Source organism: Sarcophilus harrisii, chromosome 3, assembly GCF_902635505.1.
Source record: "Sarcophilus harrisii chromosome 3, mSarHar1.11, whole genome shotgun sequence".
NCBI lineage: Eukaryota > Metazoa > Chordata > Mammalia > Dasyuromorphia > Dasyuridae > Sarcophilus > Sarcophilus harrisii.
Genome location: NC_045428.1, coordinates 83,299,788 through 83,327,061, shown reverse-complemented (window position 1 = coordinate 83,327,061; position 27,274 = coordinate 83,299,788). Strand labels below are relative to the sequence as shown.

At 34.8% G+C, this 27,274-nt stretch overlaps 1 protein-coding gene across 3 annotated transcripts in view; it reads right to left on the bottom strand.

Moving 5' to 3' along the window:
* The window catches only part of CPB2 (carboxypeptidase B2), a 168,172-nt gene that overhangs the window by 19,224 nt on the left and 121,674 nt on the right, over positions 1 to 27,274 (bottom strand). For all 3 annotated transcript variants that reach the window (XM_031958368.1, XM_003765885.4, XM_031958367.1), the window contains exons 2-5: positions 19,051 to 19,126; positions 16,291 to 16,415; positions 14,344 to 14,482; positions 7,531 to 7,632 (exon numbers count right to left, since the gene is read on the bottom strand). In XM_031958368.1, the coding sequence (XP_031814228.1) occupies positions 7,531 to 7,632; positions 14,344 to 14,482; positions 16,291 to 16,415; positions 19,051 to 19,068 (384 nt within the window). In that variant the 5' untranslated portion in view covers positions 19,069 to 19,126. The remainder of the gene's footprint in view (positions 1 to 7,530; positions 7,633 to 14,343; positions 14,483 to 16,290; positions 16,416 to 19,050; positions 19,127 to 27,274) is intronic.

Genomic DNA, 27,274 nt, shown 5'->3' with positions numbered 1-27,274 from the left:
GCACTACCTCATGCTTCTTACCCCCATATGTGCTAGCTTAATCCTACAGATACTTCTGAAACCCCATTTCCATTATTAATAGCTGTCCTTTATATTAGACCTTTACATGCCTCTAGACATTACTTTGTATATGAAATTGCATTTAATTTTTATAGAAGAATGGGGTGCAGTCAAGATAGAGGAATAAAGACAGGGATTCACCCGAGCTTTCCCAAATTCCCCTCCAAACAATGTTAAAATAATGCCTCAAAATGTATTCTGGGAATGGCACAACCAACAAAAAGGACAAGATAACAGCCTAAGATGGCCCAAGATAACTTAGAAGGTCAGTAAGAAAGGTCTCTAATAGAGCTAATGGAGCACAGTCCAATACCAGCCTGACCAGTACAGGCTGTGATCAGCAAGCCAGTAACAATACTTGAGGGCAACTGATTTGACAGAGTAGGAGCACCTTCCAAAGCACTAAGACCACAGATGGTAAGAGGATCAGACAAATGGTCAGAAGAATAATAAAAAGGATCCTTTACAGGCACTAGGAACAGGATTCTGTTGCCTTGTCTATCCATTGCTCTGGGTCACAGATTCAGGATAAGGAATATTAGCAGGAACAAGAATCCTGGTTCCATTTCCATAGTGGAAAAAATTATTTGTGGTCACTCACAAACCAAAGCATAGGCCAGGAGAGCAGTGACCATGTCTCTCCTTAAATCATATCACCTCAAGAAAACTGAAAACTTATAGACCACCCCCCAGGACTAGCTCTAAAAAGAACAGCACAAAAAAAATCCTAAAGCTTGGGACAGTGCCCCCCTTTATCCCAGGAATAGAACCCAACTTTAAGATAAAGTTAAATTTTTTTAAAAGGCTGAAAAATGAACAAAAAACAACAACAAAGAACCTAACCATAGAAAGTTACTATGATAACAGGGAAGAGTTAAAAAAAATTCTGAAGACAATAACATCAGAGTATCTATGTGCAAAGCCTCAGATGAAAATGTAAATTGATCTCAGCCCAAAATGAATTCTTGAAAAAACTCAAAAAAGAGTTTAAAAATCAAATGAGAGAGATAAAGAAAAATTTGGGAAGAGAAATGAGAATGATGCAAAAAAGTCACATGTACACAAAAAGAGTTAACAGCTCAGTAAAGACAACATAAATAATATCAAAGAAAATAACACCTTAAAATATAGGCCTATATAATAGGCCAAATGATTTTGTTTTCTAAAAAAGACACAAAAATTCTTTGAAGAGAAAAATATCTTTAAAAGGAGAATTGGACAAATGCAAAAAGATGTGCAAAACTCCACTGAAGAAAAGAATTCCTTAAGGGGAACCAGAAACAATAAAGCCAAAAGGAATGAAAAATAAAAGAATATGTGAAATATCTCATCAGAAAAACAACTGACCTGGAAAATAGATCCAATAAATATAAATTAAGATTACCAGAGTGAAACTCCAGCTTCTGGGATGAAAATTCACTATTTCACAAAAATTGCTGGGAAAACTGGAAAATACATCAGAAACTTGGCATAGATGTGCATCTCATACTCCATATCAAAATAAAGCAAAAATGGGCACATGATCTGGGAATAAAGCATGATACCCTAAGCAAATTAGAAGAGCAAGGGATAGTTTATCTATCAGCTTTTTGGAGAAGGTAGGAATTTATAACAAAAGAAGAACTAGAGAACATTATGAAATGCAAAATGGATAACTTTGATTACATTAAATTAAAAAGGTTTTGCACAAACAAAACCAACACAAAGAAGATTAAAAGGGAAGTACAAAGCTGGGAAAAAACTTACAGTCAGTATCTCTGATAAAGACCTCATTTCTAAAATATATAAAGAACTGTGTCAAATTTATAAGAATACAAGTCATTCCCCAATTGATAAATGGTCAAAGCATTTTCAGACAATTTTCAGATGATGAAATTAAAGCCATTTACAATAATATGAAAAAAATGCTCTAAATCACTATTGATTAGAGAAAAGCAAATTAAACAACCCTGAGATACCACTTCACTTCTCAGATTAGCTAAAATGATAGGTAGAGATAATGATAAATGTTGAAGGGGATGTGGGAAAACTAGGATATTAACGCATTGTTGGTGGAGTTATGAAATGATACAACCTTTCTGGAGAGCCATTTGGAACTATGCCCAAAGGGCTATAAAATTATACAATACCCTTTGATCCAGCAGTAAGTACTACTACTAATTCTACATCCCAAGGAAATCATGAAGGAGGAATAAGGACCCATATGTGCAAAAATGTTTGTTGCAGCTCTTTTTGTGGTGGCAAAGAACTGGAAAATGAGTAGATACCTATCTATTGGGGAAAAGCTGAATAAATTATGGTCCATGAAAATAATGGGATATTTTTGTTTTACAAAGAAACAATGAATATGCTGATTTTAGAAAAATCTGGAAAGATTTACACAAACTGATGCTGAGCAAAACAAGCAGGATCAGGAATACATTGCACACAATGACATCAAGAATGTGTGGTGATCATCTGTGCAAGACTTGGTTCTTCTCAGCTGATCCAAGACAATCCCAATAAACTTTGTATAGAAAATGCCATCTGCATCCAAAGAAAAAAGTATGGAGAATGAATGTAAATTAACACGTGCTATGTTCACCTTTTTTTTTTTTTTTTTTTTTTTAATAATTAGGTAGGGGATAGGATTCTGGGAAGATGGAGGAGTAGGTCAGTAAATTTCAAGCTCTCCAGATTTCTCCCACAAACAGAACAAATTTGTACCTCAGGGCGAACAGACTAGTGAAAAATCAAGAAGATGTGGGGCAGAACAGGGGTCCTCCTGATACAACCCAAGAAAGACGCCAGGTCAGAATTAACCAATGTGAGATGCAAATACCTCTCTGCTAGCTTGACAGAATCACCAAATGGGGACTCTTGGAACAAGCTGTATATGGCTGGATCCTCAGCAGGAACCACACTTTCACCTCCCAGACTGTGGAGCTGGGTCTGAGTCCTGAAAGACTAAGGGAACCTTGACTGATTAGGAGCAACAGGCCCAGCTGTGCTGCTGAGCAGGGGTCTTGGGTAAGTATGAGCCAGCATACTACGAGTACAGTGGGGTAGGGACACTGCAGGCTTCAGACACTTGAAGGAATGTGGTTTGGAGTTCTAGGTCAGAGAAGAGAGCAGAAGTGAAGGTAGAGGTACCATTCCTCCACCCCATGATTAGAATACTTACACTAATACCTCTCATTAAAAACAAATGAATTGTCAAAGAAGAAAGAATGAAACCATAGAAACCTACTATGGCAACAGGGAAGAGTGGATTTCATCTTCAAAGGAGGACACAGAAGTACAAAAAGCTTTTCTACCCTCAAAGAGTAATGTTAAATGGCTCTTCCCCAGAAAGAATTTATAGAAGAACTCAAAAAAAAAATTAAAAAACAAATGAGAGACTGCGGAAAAGCTAAAAGAGAAAAAGAAAAACAAGATTATGGGAAAAAAAGAAAACATTAACCAACTAGAAAAGGAGATAGTTTTAAAAGACAAAAATAATTCTTTAAAAATTAGAATTGAGCAAGGGGAAGGCAGTGAAGCTATAAGACAAGAAATAACAAAACAAAATATAAAAAAAAAAAAATAGAACAGAATGTAAAACATCTTATAAAAAAAACTACAGATATGGAGAACAGACCAAAAAGAGAAAATATAAGAATAATTGGACTAATTGAAAGATGTGACCAAAAAAAGAACCTTGACACAATAATGTAAGAAATAATCCAAGAAAATTATCCTGGAGTGATAGAACATGTGGGAAAAGTAGAAATAGAAAAAATCCACTGATCACCACCTCAAAGAGACCCTTTGTGGAAAACACATAAGAATATTTATTGCCAAATTTCAAAATCTCCAGATCAAAGAGAAAATTTTGCAAAAAAAACAAGGAAAAAAAAATAATTCAAATACACTGGAGCTAGCATTACAGGACTTATAAGCAAACACAATAAAAGACCATAAGTCCTAGAATCATATATGGCAGCCATCAAAAGAATTAGACCTGCAACCAAAAATATCATATCCAGAAAAATTATCTATAATAGAGAATGGAAAAAAAAAAGGACATTCAACAAACTTGAAGATTTTCAGGACTTTCTTTCAACCAAATCCAAACTCAATAGAAAATTTAACATATAAAAGTCAATATCAAAGATGAGTTTCAAGGAACTTAACATGGACAAATTGGTTATGTTTTTTCCATATACCATGTATTTAAGGTTGACATCAGCAATTTGGTAGCTCAAAAGAAAAACTAGGGCAGAGTTAAGGTAAAAATAGTAATTATATTCTACAAATGAGGTACAGAGGAAGAAGAGACACAGAGGCATTAGAGAGGAGAAGAGGCCTTATAGTTCTAAAAACCTACTCACATCAGGAATGGTGACTTGCCTAGGGTCACACAGCCAGAAAGTGTTAAGTTCCTGACTTCAGGTCTAGTGCACTATCCACTGGGCCACCTACTTGCCCAATATATAATTTTTATAAACTAAGCAGGGAAACTACATTTTGTTAAAAGACACCATAATGTAATAATATCAATACTAAATGTATAGGTCCAAAATAGCATAACATCCAGATTCTTTTTTTAAACGGTTAAATGAGTTATAGGAGGAAGTAGACAGTAAAATATACCAGTGGAAGAGAATCTCAAATTTCCCTTCTCAGAACTACATAAATCTAAACAAAAAATAAAGATGTTAAGGAGAGAATAGAATGTTAGAAAAGTTAGATATGATAGACCTGTGAAGACAATTGAATAGAAAAAAATAAATCTTTTTCTCAGCTGTGCATGGCAAGTACACAAAAATTGACTATGTATTAGGACATAAAAACTTCACAGCCAAATGCCTCAAAGGAGAAATATTAAATGTATCCTTTTCAAATAATATGCAATAATATTACATTCAATAAAGATCTATAGAAACATAGATTAAAAATTAATTGGAAATTAAATAACCTAATCCTAAAAAATGAATGGGTCAAAGAACAAGTTGTAGAAACAATAAGAAATGTCATTAAAGAGAATGACAATGAGAAAACATACCAATATTTATAGAATATAGACAAAGTAGGAATTGGGGGAAATTTTATATCTCTAAATATGGACATCAATAAAAGAGAGAAGGAGCAGAATTGGCCATGTAACAAAAAAAACACAATAGAAAAAGGACATCCTGAAAATCAAAAGAGTGATTGAAAATTGAAAGTAAGAAAATCGTTGAACTAATAAATAAAACTAGAAGATAGTTTCATTTTTAAAAATAGATAAATCATTTGTTATCTTGACTTAAAAAAAGAAGAAAACCAAATTACTAGTATCAAAAATGGTGAATTCACCATCAATAAAAATGAAGTTCAAGCAATTATGGAATAATTTTGCTCAATTTTATTCCAATTAATCTAGTAATCTAAATGAAATGAATGGATATTTGCAAAAATATAAATTGGCTAGATTAATAAAGGAGGAAATAGAATATTTAAATAACCCTGTTTTAGAAAAAGAAATTGAACAAATTATCAATGAGTTCCCTAAGAAAAAGTTCCCAGGATCAGATGGATTCACAAATGATTTCTATCAAACATTTAAAGAACAATTAATTCCAATACTATATAAACTATTGGGAGAACAGATAAAGGAGTCCTACCAATTTTTTTGTGACACAAATATGTACTGATAACTCAATCCAAAAGAGCAAAAACAGAGAAATTTCCCTAATGAATTTTATGCGAATAAATAAATAAAAGACTAACAAGGAAATCACAGTAATATATCACAAAGATCATACACTATGATCAGGTAGGATTTATACCAGGAATATTCAGTATTATAAAACAATCATCATAATTGACCTTATCAATAACAAAACCAACAGAAATCATATGATTACCTCAATACATGCAGAAAAAGCTTGTGATACATTATAACACTAATTCCTATTAAAAAACACTAAAACCATAGAAATCAATGGAGCTTTCCTTAAAATGATAACCTTGGTTTCTATTCAAAACCAAGAGGAACAATTATCTATAATGGGTATAAGATATAAGCCTTCCCAATAAGATCCAGAGTGAAGCAAGTTTGCCCATCATTTCCATTATTATACAATATTGTACTAGAAATGCTAACTTTAACAATAACAAAAGAAAAAATTTGCAGGAATTAGACTAGGCAATGAGAAAACAAAATTATCACTCTTTGAAGATATGATGGAAAACTTGGAACATCCTAGAGAAACAACTAAAAAACTAATTAAAATAATTAACAACTTTAACAAAGTTGTAGATCCAAAGGATTTAGAATGAAAAATGCTATGTACCTCCAGAGGAAAAACTGATGTAATCTGAATGCAGAAAAAAGCCATTTATTTTTTTGCTTTCTTTATTTTTCTTGGGGGGTTTTTTGGTCTGTGTTTTCCCACAATATGGAAATTTGTTTTACATGTTTTACATGACTGCGTATGTATAACCTACATCAAATTGCTTGACTTCCCACTGAGGGGGGAAACCACCAAGAGAGAGAATTTAGAACTCAAAATTTTAACATTGTTAAATTGTTGTTTCATACAATTGAATGCTTTTATTAAAATTGCTTTTACATATAATTGGAAAAACAAAATATTTTTTAAAAAATTTTGCACACATTTGGATTGTAAGTTTCTTGAGCTCAGGGATTGTTTTATTTTTGTCTTTATATCCCAATACTCAGTCTGCTTAAGGTCACGCATTTAATTTAATTCATCTAATATCTAGTTAGATCATTTGAATGTAAGTTTTAAAAGAAGGACTCAGACAGCCATTTTCATTATATAGGATTGGAATTTTATTAAACAAAATACTATTCCTGCTCATTCTGAGTTTAGGAACAGTATTAAGGTGTAAACCTTGAAGAACTCTTCAGTCTAACCTGCGATTATGTACATGATAAGATTATGTTCATAGACAGTTTGGGTAGAAAGAATCAAAAGCTTCTAAGATTCATTCCAAGTGACATAACTGTAGGCTCCTCAGATCTGTTTTGGACATCCAAAAGCATTTTAAATAGACTGTTGCCCTACAAGTCTGGTTTATCTCCTCTTCCTTTACAAATGAAAACTCTACACTAACAGAATGTTAAGGGGATAATTAACTGTTTTTCATGATGACTTTTGGATAAAATGGAAGAAAACCTGTAAAGGAAGAGACAGAATTTCCCAAAACTTATCTTATATTCATTTTGTATGGCTTCCATATATGTTTATATGTGCACATTTTATCTGTCCATTAAAATATAAATTCTTTGAGGGCAAGATCTTATCCCCAATTTTTAGCCCAATGCCTGGAATGAATTAACATTTAAATACTTGTTGGTTGGCTATTTGTTTGATTGAAGGAAATGATTTTTTAAACTGACAGCCATTTGTTATTGTATGCCATCACCTTTCCCTCCCCCAATACCGCCTTTCCTAGGCACAGCCAAAAATGCAGAGCAATTAATTTTTAAAAGATTACCTTCAAAACATAAAGTGGTCTCTTCTCAAATGAGGATCCAATGTGTATTTTTTCAAGCATATCAGCATGCGCCTCAGTTAAAACATCTATCCAATAATAAATCTGCCAAAATAGAAATGAGCAATTAGCTAATAAAGTTTCAAATTGCAAAGGCAATAGACAATACCATGTAATTTAGTGGGCCACAGGAAGAACATAGCTTCTTCAGCATAAGTAGAAGAATTCTAAAATCATTTTGCACAATGGGAAAAATATGGGCATGAGGGGTGGGGAAGATGGTTGTTGTTTTTTCCAAAGAAAAATAAAAATAAAGGACTTGGGCGGGGGGGGGAAAGGTTGAACCAGAAATTGACAATTGGAAATGACCTTAGATCATCTAGTTCAATCTCCTCACTCTATATATTAAGAAACTGAATTCCTAAGAGGTGACATTTACTTGCTCAAAGTGACATGGCAACTAAATTTCAAGAGCAAGATTTAAAGCCAATTCCTCTGGCTCTAAATCCATTGCTCTATCCACTATAAAAAAAAAAAAAGAAAGAAAGAAAGAAAAATGGATTAGGGCTTATAAATATTGTGAAACTTGTGAACATTTTATAAAGATTTTTATAAGAAGGAAAAGTCATTAAAAGTATCTTCACAGAAAATCAAAACATTTGTGGAAGAAATCTGTCTCTACAATTCCTAGGTTTTTCCATATATGTGACTTTCAAGGATAATAGTAGATTTTGGATTTATCTGTCTTGTGTGAAGTGATTATACTAAGTAATCTCTCCCTTAATAATTCTATAAAGAAGTGTCTTGAAGAAAGCATTTTGGGGTGATTGGTAGTGTTTAGTCTAGTATGTTTAGTCTCATAGGTCCTGTGGAAAACCCAATACCCCAGAAAGACAGGCTAAAATACCATTTCCCCACCAGAGAACTGTTACCAGATCAGCAGAATAACACAGGATCCTATGGGAATTCTGATAACATGGAGAGGTATCAGTTGTAAAAATAAGTCTCTAACTCTTGATTCTAGACCTCCCTCAGAGGTTAAGGGCCACCCTTGAATAGTCCTCAAAGCTCTGCCCTGATACAAATTCAGCTCTGAGGTAGGCTAAGGAACTGAGTCAGGTCCCGGAGGGTTAAGTCCACTTTGAGATAAATTTAGAGGTTCAAATTGGTATAAAATCTATGGGTTCTTTAGGGAGTTCCCCAAAACAGAAATAAACCTCCAAGGCAACTCTAAAGCTCATTTGGTAACTAGAATACTATTAGGTCTGTGATAGTGATGACCAAGTTCTAGTCTGTATCTCCCAAGCCTATATAGAGCAAAAATCTTAGCATTTGGAGACGTCCAGAACAGAGCAACTTTATAAATTGCATGATGTTATTATTTTTAGGTCTTTCCAGTATGTCTTGTGCTCTTTATATAACATCTACTACATAATTGGCACCTAATAAATGTTTATTAAATTCAATCTAATTGAAAATATTACCCTATCCAGGTGAAACATTAACTACAATGCAAATACTAGAAATTCATTCTTTAGAAATTTATTCTTTATGATATTCATATGAATCACAAGTAATTTAGGCAGAGGCTAAGTTTAATCAATTGATATTAAAGTACCATTTATTTAGCAACTCCCTTACTTGTTCCTTCCAAATTTGAGATTTTGAGGGCTACATGAAAGCATTGGTCATCCAGTTCTGAAAGGGTAGGAAACAGCCCATTGAGACATTAAGACAAACTTTGCTCACTTCTTTCTGCTTAGAGATGGTGTGGGTAACTAGATAGTAATATCAGAACCCACCTAGCTGCCCTAGAACCCAGGAGAACTCTTTAAGGAGATGGTTCTTATAGAAATAATATTTGTTACATTCAATCTGAGTCAATCTGGAACCAAACAATGACCAAATGGGACTTGGAATAGGTAAAAGAGGAAATTCTTGCTTCCAGTTGCTACCCAGCCTTAATTACTGAAAGGTCAAACTCGGTCAAACTGAGACCTATTGAAGACCTTGACTTAAAAAGGTCAAGGTCTCCCATTGCATCCAGAGCCATCTCTAGTCTTCTTGATCTAGATCTGGCCACTGGACCCAGATGTCTCTGGAGGGGAAAGTAGGGGAGGTGACTTTGCCCAGCCCTCCCTCACTGAAATCCAATTCATTTGCATGTTATGACACCACCTCTCCAATATCATGTTCCTCTTAGAGAACGAGGGAAGGATAAACAAAAACAACAGGATCTTGATAAATATTTTCAGGACAAGCTTCCAAATATAGAAATAAGATTCATTTCTTTCTTTTAGTCTAGGCCTAGAAAAACCTTCTCGTCTACCAGTTCTAGGTACTGTTTAGGTCAAAGTAAAGTTTATTAGTTAATGCTCAGAAGAAATAATACCAAAATGTGAAGACAATTCTGATGGGTTTTCCAGTACCAATGGATATTCGTCTCTCTATAAACCTCTTAGAAATGAGGGGAAATAATTCCACTACCCTTCAGAGTCCTTTTTAATCCTTTCTTCTTCCTTTTCTTTCTAGTCTTCCTCCTTGGGATTAGGACAATATCTTTCTTAAGATTATATTCCTGGGGGGAGGAGGAGGAGCATGAATGGAATATTTATTCAGTGCACCCCATTTCCCTAGCTATAATTAGTGTGGGACAACCAAGGTTTTGCCCCACACTTGGAGGGAATGGCTTAGGAGTCCATAACTTGAGAAGGTAGTCAATAGAAATAAAACCCTGCTGGATGCCCCAGCAAACACAGTATGAAAAAACTACATTCAGGAATATATCTTCTTCATCTGCCTTCACCCAACCCACACCTGGAATAGTGTATGTAATTGAGAGAACCAGTAAAACTAAATATTTAAATATCTTGGTACCTGGACACATAACTATGTAGAGGAGCAAAGTATAGGGCTGCTTCTTTCCAAGATGTGGGCCCCTGCTGTCTGACCCTCTGGAAAGCTTCCTTTCCATTTCATCGTCCCAAGAAAAGTCAGGGTGGGACAGAGGCCAGACCTAACTACACCCCTGCCAGGGCTACTCAATAGTTACCAATAGGAAGGAACCTCCTATTGGCATTAAAGGTATTCATCATCTGACATGCACATCAAAATCAGCTTTTCCTTCTGTCAGAACAGGAGGAGGAGATAGACGTTAGTGTTTTACCTATAGAAGAGGGTGGTGAATGGGGCAGGCTCAGAAATGTTTGCCAGAGACAGTATACTCCCTTCTGCCATTCTCCCTTTTCCTTCTTTCCCTTCCCCTCACATACATGGCAAAAGTCACAGGGTCTATTCAGCCTAGGTCCAATGAGCCCTTTGCATTCCTTGCCTAAAACAAACCTCATCTACCTTCAGCACATTCCCAGCATTGTGCCTGTTTGTAGACAGGAATGATGATGATTAAGGTGATGGAGAGAAGTGTCAGGTATGTGGAGAAAGATGTTAGATCTAACATGTATTGGTCATCCTGCCATCTAGGGGAGGGGGAGGAGGGAAGGAGGAGAAAAATTGGAACAAAAGGTTGGCAATTGTCAATGCTGTAAAATTACCCATGCATATAATTTGTAAATAAAAAGCTCTTAAAAATTAAAAAAAAAAGAAAGGTGTTGGATCAATTTTGTTCCCACTCCTACCATTTTGGGGTCTGTAGACTGGCCAGGAATGATATAACTAATACCTAGTTAATAAGGTTAATTAAAATAAAAACCAATCATACTATGTTTCTTTTAAAAAATTATATAAAATCCATGTCTTAATTTTTTCTCCTTCCATTCATTTTCAACTCTTAGCAATTTGGCTTCTACCCTCAGCACTCAAATGAAACTGTTCTCTCTAAAGTTATGATATCTCAATGGTCTCTTAATTGTTCTTATTAAATCTTTCTCTCCCCTTCTTCCTCTCCTTCTCTCTCTCTCTCTCTCTCTCTCTCTCTCTCTCTCTCTCTCTTCTCTCTCTCTCTCTCTCTCTCTCTCTTCTCTCTTCTCTCTCTCTCTCTCTCCCTCTCTCTCTTCTTTCTCTCTCTCTCTCTCTCTCTCTCTCTGTGAGGTAGTTGGGGTTAAGGGACTTGCCCAGGATCACATAGCTAATAAGTATTAAGTATTAAGAGATCAAATTTGAATTCAGGTCCTTCTGACTCCCAGGCCAGTGTTCTAGGCACTATGCCATCTAGTTGCCTTCTTGTTAAATCTAATCACCTTAACAAAAATATTGTAAAGAGAAAACAACTTTGAAATATTTAAGAACTGTAATCAATACAATAGCAAACTATAATTCTAAAAGACTGGAAATATGATGATCCCCAAGTTGCAAGTGAGACATATATTTCAGACATAGGCAATGTAGGGCTTTGTTTTTCATAACTCTGAATATCTGATACAAGGTTTTTATATTTCTTTCTTTAAATCTGGAGGTAACCATGAGAGATGTAGAAAGAGCAATTTTTAAAAATATGAAAATAGGGTCATGGGAACATTTTTTAAAATGAATAAAAGAACAAAATGAAAGTCAGTAGGAATAACAGAACAGCAAATCAGCTCTGAAAATAACACATTTCATTAGCACAGACTTTAAAAAGAAAAGTAATCTGGTCTGAGAATACAAATTCACAGTCGAGTAAAAAATCTCTTTTTCTGTTCTCCTTTGCATATGAAAATTTTCATCTTATTTGCTATTGGCTAAGTTCAGAATTTTTTAAAAATCAGATCCTGAAAATAGGATTTGAAAATTCAGACCTTAGCCAGATGTTTGGGAATTTAAGGTCAACATTGTTACTTTTGTTCTCAGTGTATTCATTTTTTTTCCATTTAATTTAATAAAAATCTAATTTGATTTAATCTAATAAAAATACAAGTTTTTTGTTTTTTCATTTTTTTTTAAATTTGTCTTCTATCCCTCACACTAAGAGAATCTGATAGCTTCTTCTCAGCCTGTGCATCTTTTCCATTTTGTACCTTTTGACCACTGTTAACTCTTTGCTCTCAAATATTTTTAAGCTTGGCTTTCAAGATAATGCTCATTCCTGGTTCTTCTTTCTGACTGACCACGCCTTCTTCCATTCTGGCTAGATCCTCATATACATTACACCCCCCAATAGTGAATGTCTCCTAAAGTTCTGCCTCAGGACTCTAGTTGGGGCCTTTAGTACTAGGTTGTAGTACTCAAAGCTTCAGTTGCCTTGTAGAATGAGCTGCCCTTCCTCCTATCTCTCACAGGAACTAGTTCAGTCCTTAGAGAAGATGAGAGCCAGGGACCATTACTTCTTCCTGCTGAGTGACCAATTAAGGCAATTGCTTCATCATCTCAAAGTTTTCCAGACTGAATCAAGTATAACTAGATGCCAGTCGTTCCCAACATACAACTAGTGTTATATTGGCCAGAGGCAGGGAGGACACTTCTGCCCATGGGCTTTGGGATGACTACCATATATATGTATATAGACACAGACACAGACATACAAATACATAGCTATATATTTATATGTACATATACATATAAATATATGGACAATTAGATGGCACAATAGATAGAGTGTTGGTCTTGGAATCAGGAGGACCTAAGTCTTTGCTAAGAAAACCCTAAATGGGATCACAAAGAATCAAACATGACTGGAAATAACTGAACACACACACACATACACACCACACACACACACAAACACACACACACATTTTATACTTTCAATGTACTTCCTTCAAAAATCTTATGAAGCAAAATCCTATATGACATCTTTTACAACCTCTCCATTTTATTTGTGAGGAAATTAAGACACTGAAAAGTATTTTTTTTTTCTTCTTGAAATCTCATTGCTCAATCAACATGGCTGTTGGTCTATAATTTCCATTGTACTATATTGCCTCTAAAAGTATAAAATAAAATAAATATAAAAAAATAAAAACAAAAATATAAAATAAAATAATTCACACTTATATGATGCTTATAAATCACTTCTTTCTTGACAGTCTAGTGAAATAGGTTGTCCAAGTATTTTGATCCTCTATTCACAGTTGAGTAAACTGAAGTTCAAAACATCTAAATGCTTTGAATTCATGTCTTTTGACTTCAAAGATGGTATTTTCTCTAACCAATTTTCATGCCCCCACAAAAACTGCAAATTCTGTTACATGAAGATAACCAAAAGATATGACATTATTTCAGCCCAAATACAGTTTTTTATAAGGAAAATAAAATACATTGGCACATAACATGCAAAATACAGGATGTTTTAAAAGTCTCTTAAACTTAAAGGTATTAAAGGTTAAAGTTATAGTAAGACTTTTGAAACATGCTATATAGGTAGGTGACTAAAGAATTAGTGAAGGGTAACAATTTAAAATTATTTCCTTAATTTGCTATTTTTTAGGATGAAATGGGTTATCAATTTCTCAGTAAGAATTAAAGTGTTGATTCTAGGGCATTAACTCTAATCCAGTGTGAATAAGTGATGTTATTCCTTCCAATGACATTACCTGTATACTTTTTCATTGAAAAGGCCATGTTTTATGTCGAGTCTTTCCCCTCCATGTAGCATTACCCCTAGAGTGCTGCTATAAATAGGTCTGCAACTGCTGCTGCTGTTCTGGAGGCAGCTGAATTTCAGTGATGGGAGAAGACATTCTGGCACGGCGTTTGCAGGATTTAACTGTAGTCTTTCTGGATGAAAGATGCCAGAAATCTGAGCTGCTTCTATTTAATCAAGGTAGGTATGATTTTTTTCCCAGTAGTTTGGTGATTACAACAATAAATTATTGTTAGAGGAAATTGCTTTGCTTGATATAATGACTACAGTATCACTTTATAGGAAAAAGTGAGACTTACTTCAGGTAGTGAATGATATCGTTGGTAGTATGATGAAGAGGACCGGGGATTGAATGTGTTATTGACGTTTTGCTTGGAGGTGAATGTGTCATTGATGGTTTGCTGTTTAATAAGATCTTCAACATCTTCTACCAATACCCTAAGAAATAAAAAAAATTATTAATTGGTTTCCAAAAAATTTTCTGTACCCAGGGAAGACAAAACAGTTGCATTTTTCCTAGAAAAGACTGCCATATTGCCTAAGACTACTACCATCACTACCACTACCACCTAACTGCTACTGGTATGACCGCCGTTACTTTGATTACAACTCCCCATGCCCTGAGTTCAAATGTGACTATAGATATTTCCTAGCTATGTGACCTGGGCAAGGCCCTTAACCTCTTTATGCCTCAGTTTCCTTTTCTGTAAAATGTGGTTAATAGTAGCCCCTGCCTTCCAGAGTTGTCATGAAAATCAAATAAAATATTTGTGAAGTACTTTGCAAACCTTAATATACTATATTAATGTTAATTATGACTACTACTATGACTGTGACTACTGTTACCTCCACGAGTATAACTATTATTAGTAATACATTAAATATCACCACCACGACTAGTATGATTACTACTACTGCGATGTCTACTATCACTACTATTATCTTCAATAGTTCCACTTAATTGCCATATGCTTTATAGCCTGCAGAACACATTAACAAATACGGACTTGTTGGTTCAAAATAACTCTTTGAGGTAGACAGAGTAGCAATTGTTATTCACATTTTCTAGATAAAAGAAATTAGAAATAAAGAAAGTCCATTGGTAATAGAAAGTTTCTCATAGAAAAGTTAACAAGAAGAGGAATTAAGGGCAGGGACCTTTATATTTTCTCCCTTAGCACCTAGTATAGTGCTCTGTACAGAACAGGCATCTAATAAATGATTATTAAAAGAATATCACAAGCAGGAATTCACATAGCCTTTTAGTCATTCATTTGGACATAAATAGAATGCATTACCTTAAATCAGGATTTCTTAATCTGAAGTCCATGAACTTGGTTGAGTTATGTTTAATTATTATTATTTTGATGGCAACATTTCAATATATATTGGTTTCCTTTGATCCTATGTATTTTATGTATTAAAATATTATTCTAAGAAGGGTACCCATGTTTCAACAAACAGTAAAGGTACTCATTATACACAGAAAAATTTCAAAATCCCTCTTCTCTTTGGTAGGATTTGACAGCCACTTAAAATCTGACAGTCACTCTCCACCAAAATTATCCCTTCTCATAAAGGCAATCTGTAAGTAAGGGTCTTTTTATGAGGCATACATTGCAACTGCATTAACATTATTACCATTACCACCATTTTCAAACAACACAAAGCAGAATCCCAAGGAATTGGGACCAAGACCAAGACCAGTTGAAGTCTGATGAGAGAGGAAGCCTCCTAATGGGATGTTTTTGGAGCACTGGGCTAGCCATTCTGGGAAAGGGATGAGGGCATTAGGCATCTGGACAAAGATTGGAGGAGGGGAGAGAATGATGTCAAATGGGGTTAAGGGGACACAAAGGAAAATCTGAAGAGGCTCCATGACAAATTCCATCAGTCACATGACTATGTCTAGGGCAGTACTTTCAAGAAAATTGGTTAATTTTAAATTAAGGCACAGTGACAGAATAAAACTTAAATCTCTTCAGTCCTTGATTTCTTTTTGAAAAAGTACACAGTGAGGTGAAAAGAAACTCTGTCTCCTCAGTTTTAACTTAGAATCTTAAAATGTCTAACCAGAAGAAGCCTTAGAGATCAGCTAATTTGAATATTCTCCTTTTTCAGGTGAGGATCTGAGATGTAGAAAAGTTAAATGACTTTCCCACCCAAGGTTTCACAGTAGATTAAATGAATAAGACAGGAGTTTGATATGGTGCTTCTCCTTTTCCCACGAGCAATGGTGACCCTACCTGAATATGATTTGATTCTGGTTTAAAAAGGTTTTCACTCTGTCCACATAAGAATCATTGACATAGAAATGGACTTCTTCTGACTTTTTAATGAACTCCACATCATCTGGCTTCCAGAGAACAACCTACATTTTTCAATAACAAAAGATAGACACATACTTTATTACTCTTCAATAGATAGAAACAAGAGCATAAGTTAACAAGTGTCCCCAAGATACTAAAGCAGTAACTACATGAAGCCCTACTATGAGTCGACTTTTTGTCACTAGATGAACTTGTTGCATTGTTGCCACTGATGCTTGATTCTTTGTCTTGCCACTTCAATATGTATCGAGGTTTGATCTTGCAACCTTGGATCTCCTCCATCCTAGACTAGGCCTTAGCACATGTGAATAGTCTCCCTCTTCCAATGGAATAAAGAAGTCTTTTTGCCAATAACCTCTGTTAACTTTTTGGTATTTTATTTCATTCTTCAGAATTAACAATTGGCATAAAATGTTTTGTTATAACCTCTGTGAGCTCTTTGGTAATTTACTTTTCAGAGTTTATTTAATGTCTCAGGACTAATCCCTGATTGTTCTACCCTAGTTATGACTTTGCAAGATACCCTCAGTCAACATCCAAATATAATCGTTGGTGAGATGATGAAGAAAAAGATGTTAAATGAAGAGAGAGGGTAAAACTTTAATTTAAAAAGGGTTTATAAATATGGGGGTAGATTTATTTCACCCTAATCATTTTGATGAGCTAACCAGGATATAAATCTTTGTTTAGGATGTCTGGGTATCCATATCTCTCTCCCTTTAGAGACATGTCCATTGGCAGCAGGTAAAGAGAAATAAAAATAGTCTCTGATTAAGTCTCGGTGATTGGATCTGATCTCAAGATCAAGGATTCTTTGATTTAAAAATAGAAGGTCTTCAGAGTCACTTCTCCAGTCCAATCATCTTTTACACATGAGAAAACTGAGAACCAGAGAGAATAGGGTTACACAGATAATAAGTGAGAAAAACAAGACTCAGAATGAAATTCTCTGACTCCAAAGTTAGAGGTCTTTCTCCCAACTCGCATTGCTTTGTTTCTCTTGGATTGATAAACTTTGTCTGAGGAACCAGACTCTCTGCTGATTTATAAAAGAGTGGACAAACTGTTTTTGCTTTCTTTGGAATTTTTCTTTCAAAAAAAATGTTTATATCTTGGTTTTATATTACCTCTCTTTCATAATCTATTATTTCTTTCCAAGGAACCATCTTTTGTAACACATAGTAAAAAAAGAAAACCAGTTCATTAAAAGAGACTACCACGCTGACCAAATCCAACATCATACACATTATACTTCATTCATAGTCTCTCAATGTCTACCTTTCTGCAAAAAAAGAAGGGATGTCTCTTCTGAGAGTCCTAGCTTGATCATTATAATTTCACAGGCTTTAGTTGCATCTGATGTGTTGTCCTTTCCATTAATATTGTTGGGTCATTGTATATATCATTTTCCTGGTTCTGTTTACTTCACTTAGCATCAGTGCATATAAATTTTCTCATGCAACTTTGTATTCATCATATTACTTTCTCTTGTTCCTGTCACATGTTCACATGCTACAAGTTCTTTAGCCATTCTCAGATCACTGAACATTTACTTTGTTTCCATTTGTTTGCTATTGTAAGAAGCAGTCTGGAATACTGGAGATAGAGTTGACCATGGAGCCAGAAAGACTTGGCTTGGATTTACAATCCTGCCTCTGACATACATTGTCTGTGTGAGATTGAACGAGTCACCCAACTTTGCAGTGCTTTAGCTTAGTCTCTAAGAAATTTCTCCAAATTGCAGAGGAGGTTCTAAATCCTTGCTAATGAGTTCCCAAGCCAGAGAAAGTCCGGGTCAAATCACTTCCCTATATTTATTACAACACAAAAAAAAATATTGCTATAAATATTTGGATGTATATGGAAAGTTTCTTTTCATCATAGACCTCCTTTTAAAACCATTTTTTTAAAGGACAGAACAGGGTTTAGCAGAGAGAACCTTGCTTCTGGAGTGGAGTACTAATCCATGCATGGACACAATTTTGCCCCCATATAATTGGTAAAGGATGATTTGGGGCAGAAACATGGCAATTTTATCTATCTGAGAGAAAAGAACTTGGAGAACATGTTTCCTACTTTTCATACATCCCAAATTCTTGTTAGAAGAAGGAAATTTCCTGCTAGTCAGCATGATCTGGAATCAAGCCTTTTCAATATATAGGGGGTTCCTGAGTGGTGTATCTCTTGGGGAAAAGAAGTGATTCACTCACCTATCTCTTACAGCAATAAAGAACCAAAATCACAAATGGGGCATCTATTTTCCCTCATTATGTGAGTGCTTTGGACAGTGACAGTTTGATGACATCTCTCTGAAGGCCTGAATTCCAACTCAATGCAAAATAGTGAATCTGATGTGAATGAATATGTAATAAAATTTTCTTTTATCCTTCTGAGCAAACATATCAAGGGGATGTGAAAAGAATTATAGGGAATGGGCCTGAGATTTCATGACAATAACAATACCCTAAAGAAGATCTATCAATATACCTTCTCTGTAACTATAGTCCTGGAGAATTTTCCAGAGCATTGACTTACCCAGGATCACACATACAATATCAGTCTCAGACAGAAGTGAGAAAAGTTAAGTGTAAATACACAAAATATTGTATAGGGAAAAACACTAAATATGAAGTTTGTCAAAAACAATTAATGTAAGGGTATTGTGAGCAAAATTACCTCAAGTGATATTATCATGTCCTGGAGAGTTTTGATTTGTCTAGTTGTTCGAGGGAGAGCAGTCAAAACCTTTCCACTGAAAAGAAATAACAGGTTAAATAACATTAAAGGGGAATTTCATTGTCTCAGCAGCACCTAAAATCCAACATATCCAAAACTGAACTATCACTTTTCCCAAGGTAACTATTCTTCCTTCTATTCTCCTGTAGGTCTCCCAGTCATCTAGACTCAAAATTTGTTATCTATGATTTCTTCTTCTCCTTTTCTCCTCAAATCCAAACACTTATCTTCTTTTCATCACTCTAGTTCAGACCCTCCTTATATTTCATCTGGACTATGATAATAGTCTCCTAACAGATCTTTCACCTCCTCTTTAATCCTTCTTCAATCATATATACTTTTTTTAATTATTTATTTATTTGCAAAGCATATGCATGGGTAATTTTTTCAACACTGACCTTTGCAAAACCTTTTGTTTCAAATTTTCCCCACTTTCCCCCCACCCCATCCCCTAGCTGGCAGGTAGTCCAATACATGTTACATATGATGAAATACAGATCATATATGCTTTTGTCAGATAATCTTACTATGTACCACTAAAATCACATCCACAATCATTTCACAGTGTCTTTCAAAAATTAAAAATGATGAAGTTATATTTTCAACCCCAAAACCTTTTCAAAACTTGAGTTCTACATTAATGGATTTCCATTGGATTTTTCCACTTCTGAATGAATGTACCTCAAATTCAAGATGTTCAAAATTGAACTTATCTTCTCTCCTAATTTTATTCCTTAAAACTTTCCTATTTCTATTCCTAGATTCTTTCCTATTTTGTGGTACTCGTAGCCAATTCTATATCCACAATATCTCTCTACACTTAAATAGACACCATCTTTGTTCAGGCTCTCACCTAGACTATTGTGATAATCTCCTAATTTCTATCTTTCCTTCCAATTTCTCCTTTTTGCACATTTTGGTATTCAAAGTCCTGTGCCAGTGGCTAGGAATACAAAGAAAGACAACCCTGCCTTCAAGAAACTCACAATTTAATGGTAGGGAGATAATATGCAAACAACATATTAAAAAAAATACACTTGCAGGACATATAAGAAACAAGAGGAAAAAGGTACTAGAATAAGGAGGAGCTGGTAAAACATTCCTGTAAAAAGTATTGAATGAATCTAGGAAAGTCAAGAGAGGAAGAAGAGAAGAAAGAACATTTCAGATATGAGAAACACTCAGTGAGAAGGCCCAAAGCTAAAAGATCATTCTCGTTCTAGTCATTTATTGCAAGAACTGTGAGGAAGCCAGATTACTGCAGTGAAATACAAAGATATAAGAAGACATTAAAGGTAAAGGAAATCAGATATACACTTTCTCCTCAATTCAGACTTTCAAAATGTTTTCTTCCTTCAAGGCTCAGCTCAGATGTTTTCTCTATGAGGCTTTCCCCAATTCCCTATCCCTTCCTTGCACTCCTCTTGTTAGTACTTTTTCCTTTATTAAATTACCCTCTATTTAATTTTATGTTTGTGTGCCATATTATCCAGCAGAATGTAAGTCCCTTGACAATAGGAACTTTTGTGTTTTTTCTTTGTATTCCCTGATACATAGTACAATGCCTACACATAGTAGGTAACTAATAAATGTTTATTGATTCAAATTAAATCAAATTAGCCTATCATCATAGAATTTTTACAATTTGGTATCCTCTTAGGAAAGCTTCATGGCACAGTTGAATGAAGACCTAACTGAAGATTAAAAGACTTAGATTCTAGTCTCAATTTTAGCACTAACTATGGAGTCTGAATAAATCATTTTACTCCTTTGGACCTTAGAATTCTCAACTATAAAATGAGGAGGTTGGATTTGTTGGTCTCAATCTGATCTATGTCTAAAATTCTATGAATTTATGATTTTATACCATCCCATTTTTATCTCACACCTTCTAACCAGGACTGCTTAGGGTTCTCCAAACATATTCCTTGATTTCTCCCCTTTTGCTAGAGTATTACAGACATCTAGAAAATCCTTCCTTATCTATTTTCTATCTGGTAACATCCTGCCTTTTCTTTAAGGGCCTCCACATTCTGGCAATCATCTGTCTTTGCATCTTCCTAAGCATTTAATGCACTGCTAGATGGCTGCAGTAGGAAGGGTAGAGCATGGAGTAAGAATATCTAAGCTCATATCCAGCTTCAGACTCTTACTATCTATGTGACCTTGGGCAAGTCACTTAATCCTGTTTGCCCTAATCTACAGGAAAAGGAAATAGTAAATCACTCCAGTGCCCCATGGATAGTATGGTCCACAGAAACAAGGAGTTGGATATGACTGAATGATAACAACAAGCTTTTAAAACACTGCTATGCACAAAGTGCAGAATATTTACAAATGATTTATTAATGTTCAGAGAGAGGGAAAAGGGGACCAGGTGTAAGAAGAACAAAAGAGGGACAGTCAAGAGAACCTGAGTTCAAATCCAACCTTAGACACTTAACATTTACTAGCTGATATACTTAGAGAACCCCAGAGATTCTACTAAAAAGTTATTAGAAATAATCCACAATTTTAGCAAAGTTGCTGGTTATAAAATAAACCCACATAAGTCATCAGCATTCTTATATATCACTAACAAAATCCAACAGTCAGAGTTACAAAGAGAAATCCCATTTAAAGTAACTACTGATAGTATAAAATATTTAGGAATCTATCTGCCAAGGGAAAATCAGAAACTTTATGAGAAAAACTACAAAACACTTTCCACACAAATTAAGTCTGAACTAACTAACTGGAAAAATATTAAATGCTCTTGGATTGGGTGAGCAAATATAATAAAGATGACAACATTACCTAAACTAATCTATTTATTTAGCGCTATACCAATCAGACTTCCCAAAAACTATTTTGATGACCTAGAAAAAATAACAACAAAGTTCATATGGAAAAACAAAAGGTCAAGAATTTCAAGGGAATTAATGAAAAAAAATCAAATGAAGGTGGCCTAGCTGTACCAGATCTAAAATTATATTATAAGGTAGCGGTTACTAAAACTATCTGGTATTGGCTAAGAAATAGACTAGTTGATCAATGGAATAGGTTAAGTTCAAAGGACAAAACATCCAATAACCTTAATTATCTAGTGTTTGACAAACCCAAAGATCCCCATTTTTGGGATAAGAATGCATTATTTGACAAAAATTGCTGGGAAAATTGGAAATTAGTATGGCAGAAACTAGGCATTGACCCACACTTAACACCGTACACCAAGATAAGGTCAAAATGGGTTCATGATCTAGGCATAAAGAACAAGATCATAAATAAATTGGAAGAGCATAGGATAGTTTACCTCTCAGACCTGTGGAAGAGGAAGGAATTTATGACCAAAGAAGAACTAGAGATCACTATTGACTACAAAATTAAAATTTTGACTATATCAAATTGAAAAGTTTTTGTACAAACAAAACTAATGCAGGCAAGATTAGAAGGGAAACAATAAACTGGGAAAACATTTTACAGTCAAAGGTTCTGATAAAGGACTCATTTCCAAAATATATAGAGAATTGACTCTAATTTATAAGAAATCAAGCCATTCTCCAATTGATAAATGGTCAAAGGATATGAACAGACAATTTTCAGATGATGAAATTAAAACTATTACTACTCATATGAAAGAGTGTTCCAAAACACTATTGATCAGAGAAATGCAAATTAAGACAACTCTGAGATACCACTATACACCTGTCAGATTGGCCAGAATGACAGGGAAAGATAATGCAGAATGTTGGAGGGGATGTGGGAAAACAGGGACACTGATACATTGTTGGTGGAATTGTGAATACATCCAGCCATTCTGGAGAGCAATTTGGAACTATGCCCAAAAAGTTATCAAACTGTGAATACCCTTTGATCCAGCAGTGTCTCTACTGGGTTTATACCCCAAAGAGATACTAAAAAAGGGAAAGGGACCTGTATGTGCCAAAATGTTTGTGGCAGCCCTGTTTGTAGTGGCCAGAAGCTGGAAAATGAGTGGATGCCCATCAATTGGAGAATGGTTGAGTAAATTGTGGTATATGAATGTTATGGAATATTATTGTTCTGTAAGAAATGACCAACAGGACGAATACAGAGAGGATTGGCGAGACTTACATGAACTGATGCTGAGCGATATGAGCAGAACCAGGAAATCATTATATACCTCAACAGCGATACTGTATGAGGATGTATTCTGATGGAAGTGGATTTCTTCAACAAAGACAAGATCCAACTGAGTTTCAATTGATCAAGGATGGACAGAAGCAGCTACACCCAAAGAAAGAACACTAGGAAATGAGTGTAAACTGCTTGCATTTTTGTTCTTCTTCCCAGGTTATTTATACCTTCTAAATCCAATTCTCCTTGAGCAACAAGAAAACTGTTCGGTTCTGCACACATATTTATATCCAAGATCCACTGCAATCTATTTAACATGTAAAGAACTGCTTGCCATCTTTGGGGAGAGGGCGGAGGGAGGGAGGGGAAAAATCGGAACAGAAGTGAGTACAAGGGATAATGTTGTAAAAAAAACTACCCTGGCATAGGTTCTGTCAATAAAAAGTTATTAAAAAAAAAAAAAAACCCATTTACTAGCTGAGTGACCCTGGGCAAGTCACTTAACCCTAATTGCCTTGCCAAAAAAGCAGACAAACACACAAACAAATAAATGAATGAATGAATAAGTAAATAAATAAAAGAGAAAGAATCTGTGCAAACAAGCATCTCTCTGCAAACAAATGTTTAGCAGGGTGCTAGGCACACTGATGACACTTCATAAATGCTTATTGATTGGCTGGCTAGACAAGAAAAAAACTTCATACTGGTTTCTCTTTCTGGTCTTCCAAGCAAAAATAATCAAAAGAACTTTCTTAATGCTTTTGTTGTAAAACCAACAGCTCTTCAATGGAGAGGGACCCTCTGAGTCTCTCTGAATTAGGACTTTAGGAGTTCCAATTGGAGGAATATTAGAGTTAATTTAATCCAATTGCATCATTTTACAAATTAGGAAAGTGATGCACATAGAGGTGAAATTGAATCTCAAGGCTACATAGATAGTGAATGACTCAAAAATTATGATTATGCTTTTCAGAAATACAGGCAGGACTGTAATAAAATAAAGCCAGACTGAGTCTCTCCTCCAAATGGAAGCCATAAAAAGAACACTAAAAGGTATAAGGGGGTCAACATAGTAGAAGGATATTGCAGGGTAGAAGATTCCAAGACCTGAAATAAGTCTCAGAGTAAGAGAGTAATTCAATTATGATAGCAAAGTCCTTAAAGTCAGAAGCATAACTTAGAGGGATATAGAGCATTACCTGTCTGGGAAATCATGAAAAGGGAGGCTTGGAAAGGATCTCACCAATGGGAAAAGAGGGCTGATATAGTGAAGGGATATTACAAGGTATTCAAAGAATATTGAAATTCAATAAGGAAAAAGAAAAGATTCTTGAGGTAGATGAGTTCTAGTATGAGGGTTTTTAAGAGGAAAAAGAAAAAAGAGAATAAAAGGAGGAAATGTAGAAAGGAGAAAGAAGGTGGGGTCATATTTGTTATTTATCATAATTAGGGTACACAAAATAGAACATAAAAACAAAAGATATGGGAAGAGGTGATATCAGAGGAACTTCATTATTATCTGAAATGAAATGATGGTTGAATACACATATGTAAACAATATAGTTTATTAATAAAATTAAGTTCAACAAGGAAATGAATGAGGATATGGGATGACAGTTAAGAGGAAAGATATTACTGAGGAATGATAGAGGTAAGCAAAACAAATTTCCTGATGCTGAAAGGGAAATTAAAAGAGGAAAGGGAAGAAAACTATTAGAATTCAAGAGGGTGGCTTACATTTCCTCTTAGATAATGGGAATTTTCTTCTTTTTTTCTTGTCATTATTATTTTTTTATTATAGCTTTTTATTTACAAGACATATGCAGGGTAATTTTTCAAGATTAACCCTTGCAAAACCTTCTGTTCCAACTTTTTCCCTCCTTCCCCCTACTCTCTCCCCTAGATGGCAGGTATTCCAATCCATGTTTAATATGTTTTATCCAAAAGTCACACATGTGTTGTCAAAGATGAGTTTAGAAACAAGGTATTCTTTCCCCTAGATCGGACCATACTGTATTTGAGTACTAAAAATAAGATCACATAAAGACCAGTTTATTCTGTTCATTTAATTCCTATAGTACAACTTTTCTTTTTTAAAATGTATTTAAAATTATTAATTTAAATATTATTTTCATATACCCAGTAGAATTTAATCTCTCTGAGCCTCAGTTTCTTCATCTGCAAAGTGGAAAGATGATCTCTAAAATCCCTCATAAGATTCTCTCTGAGTCTTGTGAACATTGTGCATTTCTTCTCTCTTTCATTCTCTCTCTCTCTCTCTCTCTCTCTCTCTCTCTCTCTGTCTCTCTTTCTATCTCTCTGTGTGTCTCTCCGTCTCTCTGTGTGTGTCTCTCTGTGTGTCTCTCTGTGTGTCTCTGTGTATGTGTGTGCCTCTCTGTCTCTCTCTCTCTGTGTCTCTCTGTCTTTCTGTCTCTCTGTCTCTCTGCCTCTCTGCCTCTCTCTCTCTCTCTCTCTCTCTCTCTCTCTCTCTCTCTCTCTCTCTCTCTCTCTCTCTCTCTCTGTCCCCCCCCCCTCTTCCTTTTCCTCTCCCTTTATCATCCTCTCTTTCTCTCCTACTCTCCCTCTTCCTTCTTTCTGTTTAACTGTGTGAATTGCCTTCACTGCCAGCCAGCACTTGGGCAAGCATTTCCCAGTACAATTAATGGCTTTGTTTACAAGATTCTCGTTAGCATTTTATCTCTATTCATTGCAACATTTGGAGATTTAAAAGCAAATGACTGTTTGAACATATGAGCTCTCTGGCTGTCTTCTTCTTGGCATATGGCATAGATGTCTTTAAAACTTTTTTCTGTTCTTGTTCCAGGGTATCCGACTGAAAAGGTTTATCAAAGTGCGACAACAAATCAGCCTCTAAGAGACTACACCAGTCTCTAAAGGTTATTAGGGAAATGATGATAGCAGGAAACATAATAACCAAAAAACAAACCCCAAAAAAGCTTTAAGAAGAAGACGGTCTGTTAGCTCTTTCCAGTAGGTTTTATAGTCTACTCCTGGCAAGCAACTCATTGAAACCTCTTATTCTTAATGAAATAAGAATTGTCAGAATTTTTATTTTTGCTTTTTGTTCAGCAATATATCATTTTAGTAAGAGATGCATTCAGAGGAATTCAAAAAGGAATTGATTTTCACTTTAGGGCAAAAGAGTTTGTAATCTCATTTACAAAGTTTTCTTTTGGAGGGAAGGGAACCAAGAATCAGCAATGCAATATAATTCACAATTCAGGGATGTTCATTGCCAAAGACAAGATCTTTCAAACATTTTCCTACTAACTCTGAAATACTGGCCCTTTCATAATCATATATTATTTGGAGTAGCAGCAAAAGGATATTTTGTGTGAAACACCAAGAAAAGCAGTTTCATGAGAAAAACAATTCTGAGGACCCAAGAGAGAAAACAGACTCTCAGATAAAAGTACTGAGGACCTGAGTGAAAGCAATGTAAAACTAAAAATATTGACTGATATTAGAGATGGTGGCACATTGTTTCCCAACAGTTAACTTTTAAGATCGTTGTTTTCAGGGTTTTAAAGTTTATTGCTGGGAAACTTTAAATCAAATGTGGAACTATAGGATAACAATATATGGACTTGGTTTCCCATATGATAGAAATATGAAATTTGAAATTTCTCAACCAATATTAGAAACATGTAAAACATATGAAAAATCCCTAATTTGAGGAATTAGGAGTAAAAAAGAGAAAGGAAATCAGGAGACTTTTTTGATGTGCATTTGTTTATATGTCTTTTTATTCTTATTTGTATTCATCGTGTGAAGTAGGGAGAGGCAGAAAAGCAACATACACTGTGATTACAACCACTTAAATGGAAAGAATAACAATTGCAAATAATCAAAATTGAATATTGGAAAATTATACAGAACAAGCTTGGTCTTCAGAGAAGATTAAAAAAGAGACCAAATCCTTCTCCTTTGTGTGTTCATTGGTTTTGCTTAATTTTTTTCCCTTCTTCTTTCTCTTAAAAAAAATCCTTTAATATAAGGAATAGCTTTCTGGAAGGGGAAGCTAGATATAAGGGAAAATGTAGTTGAT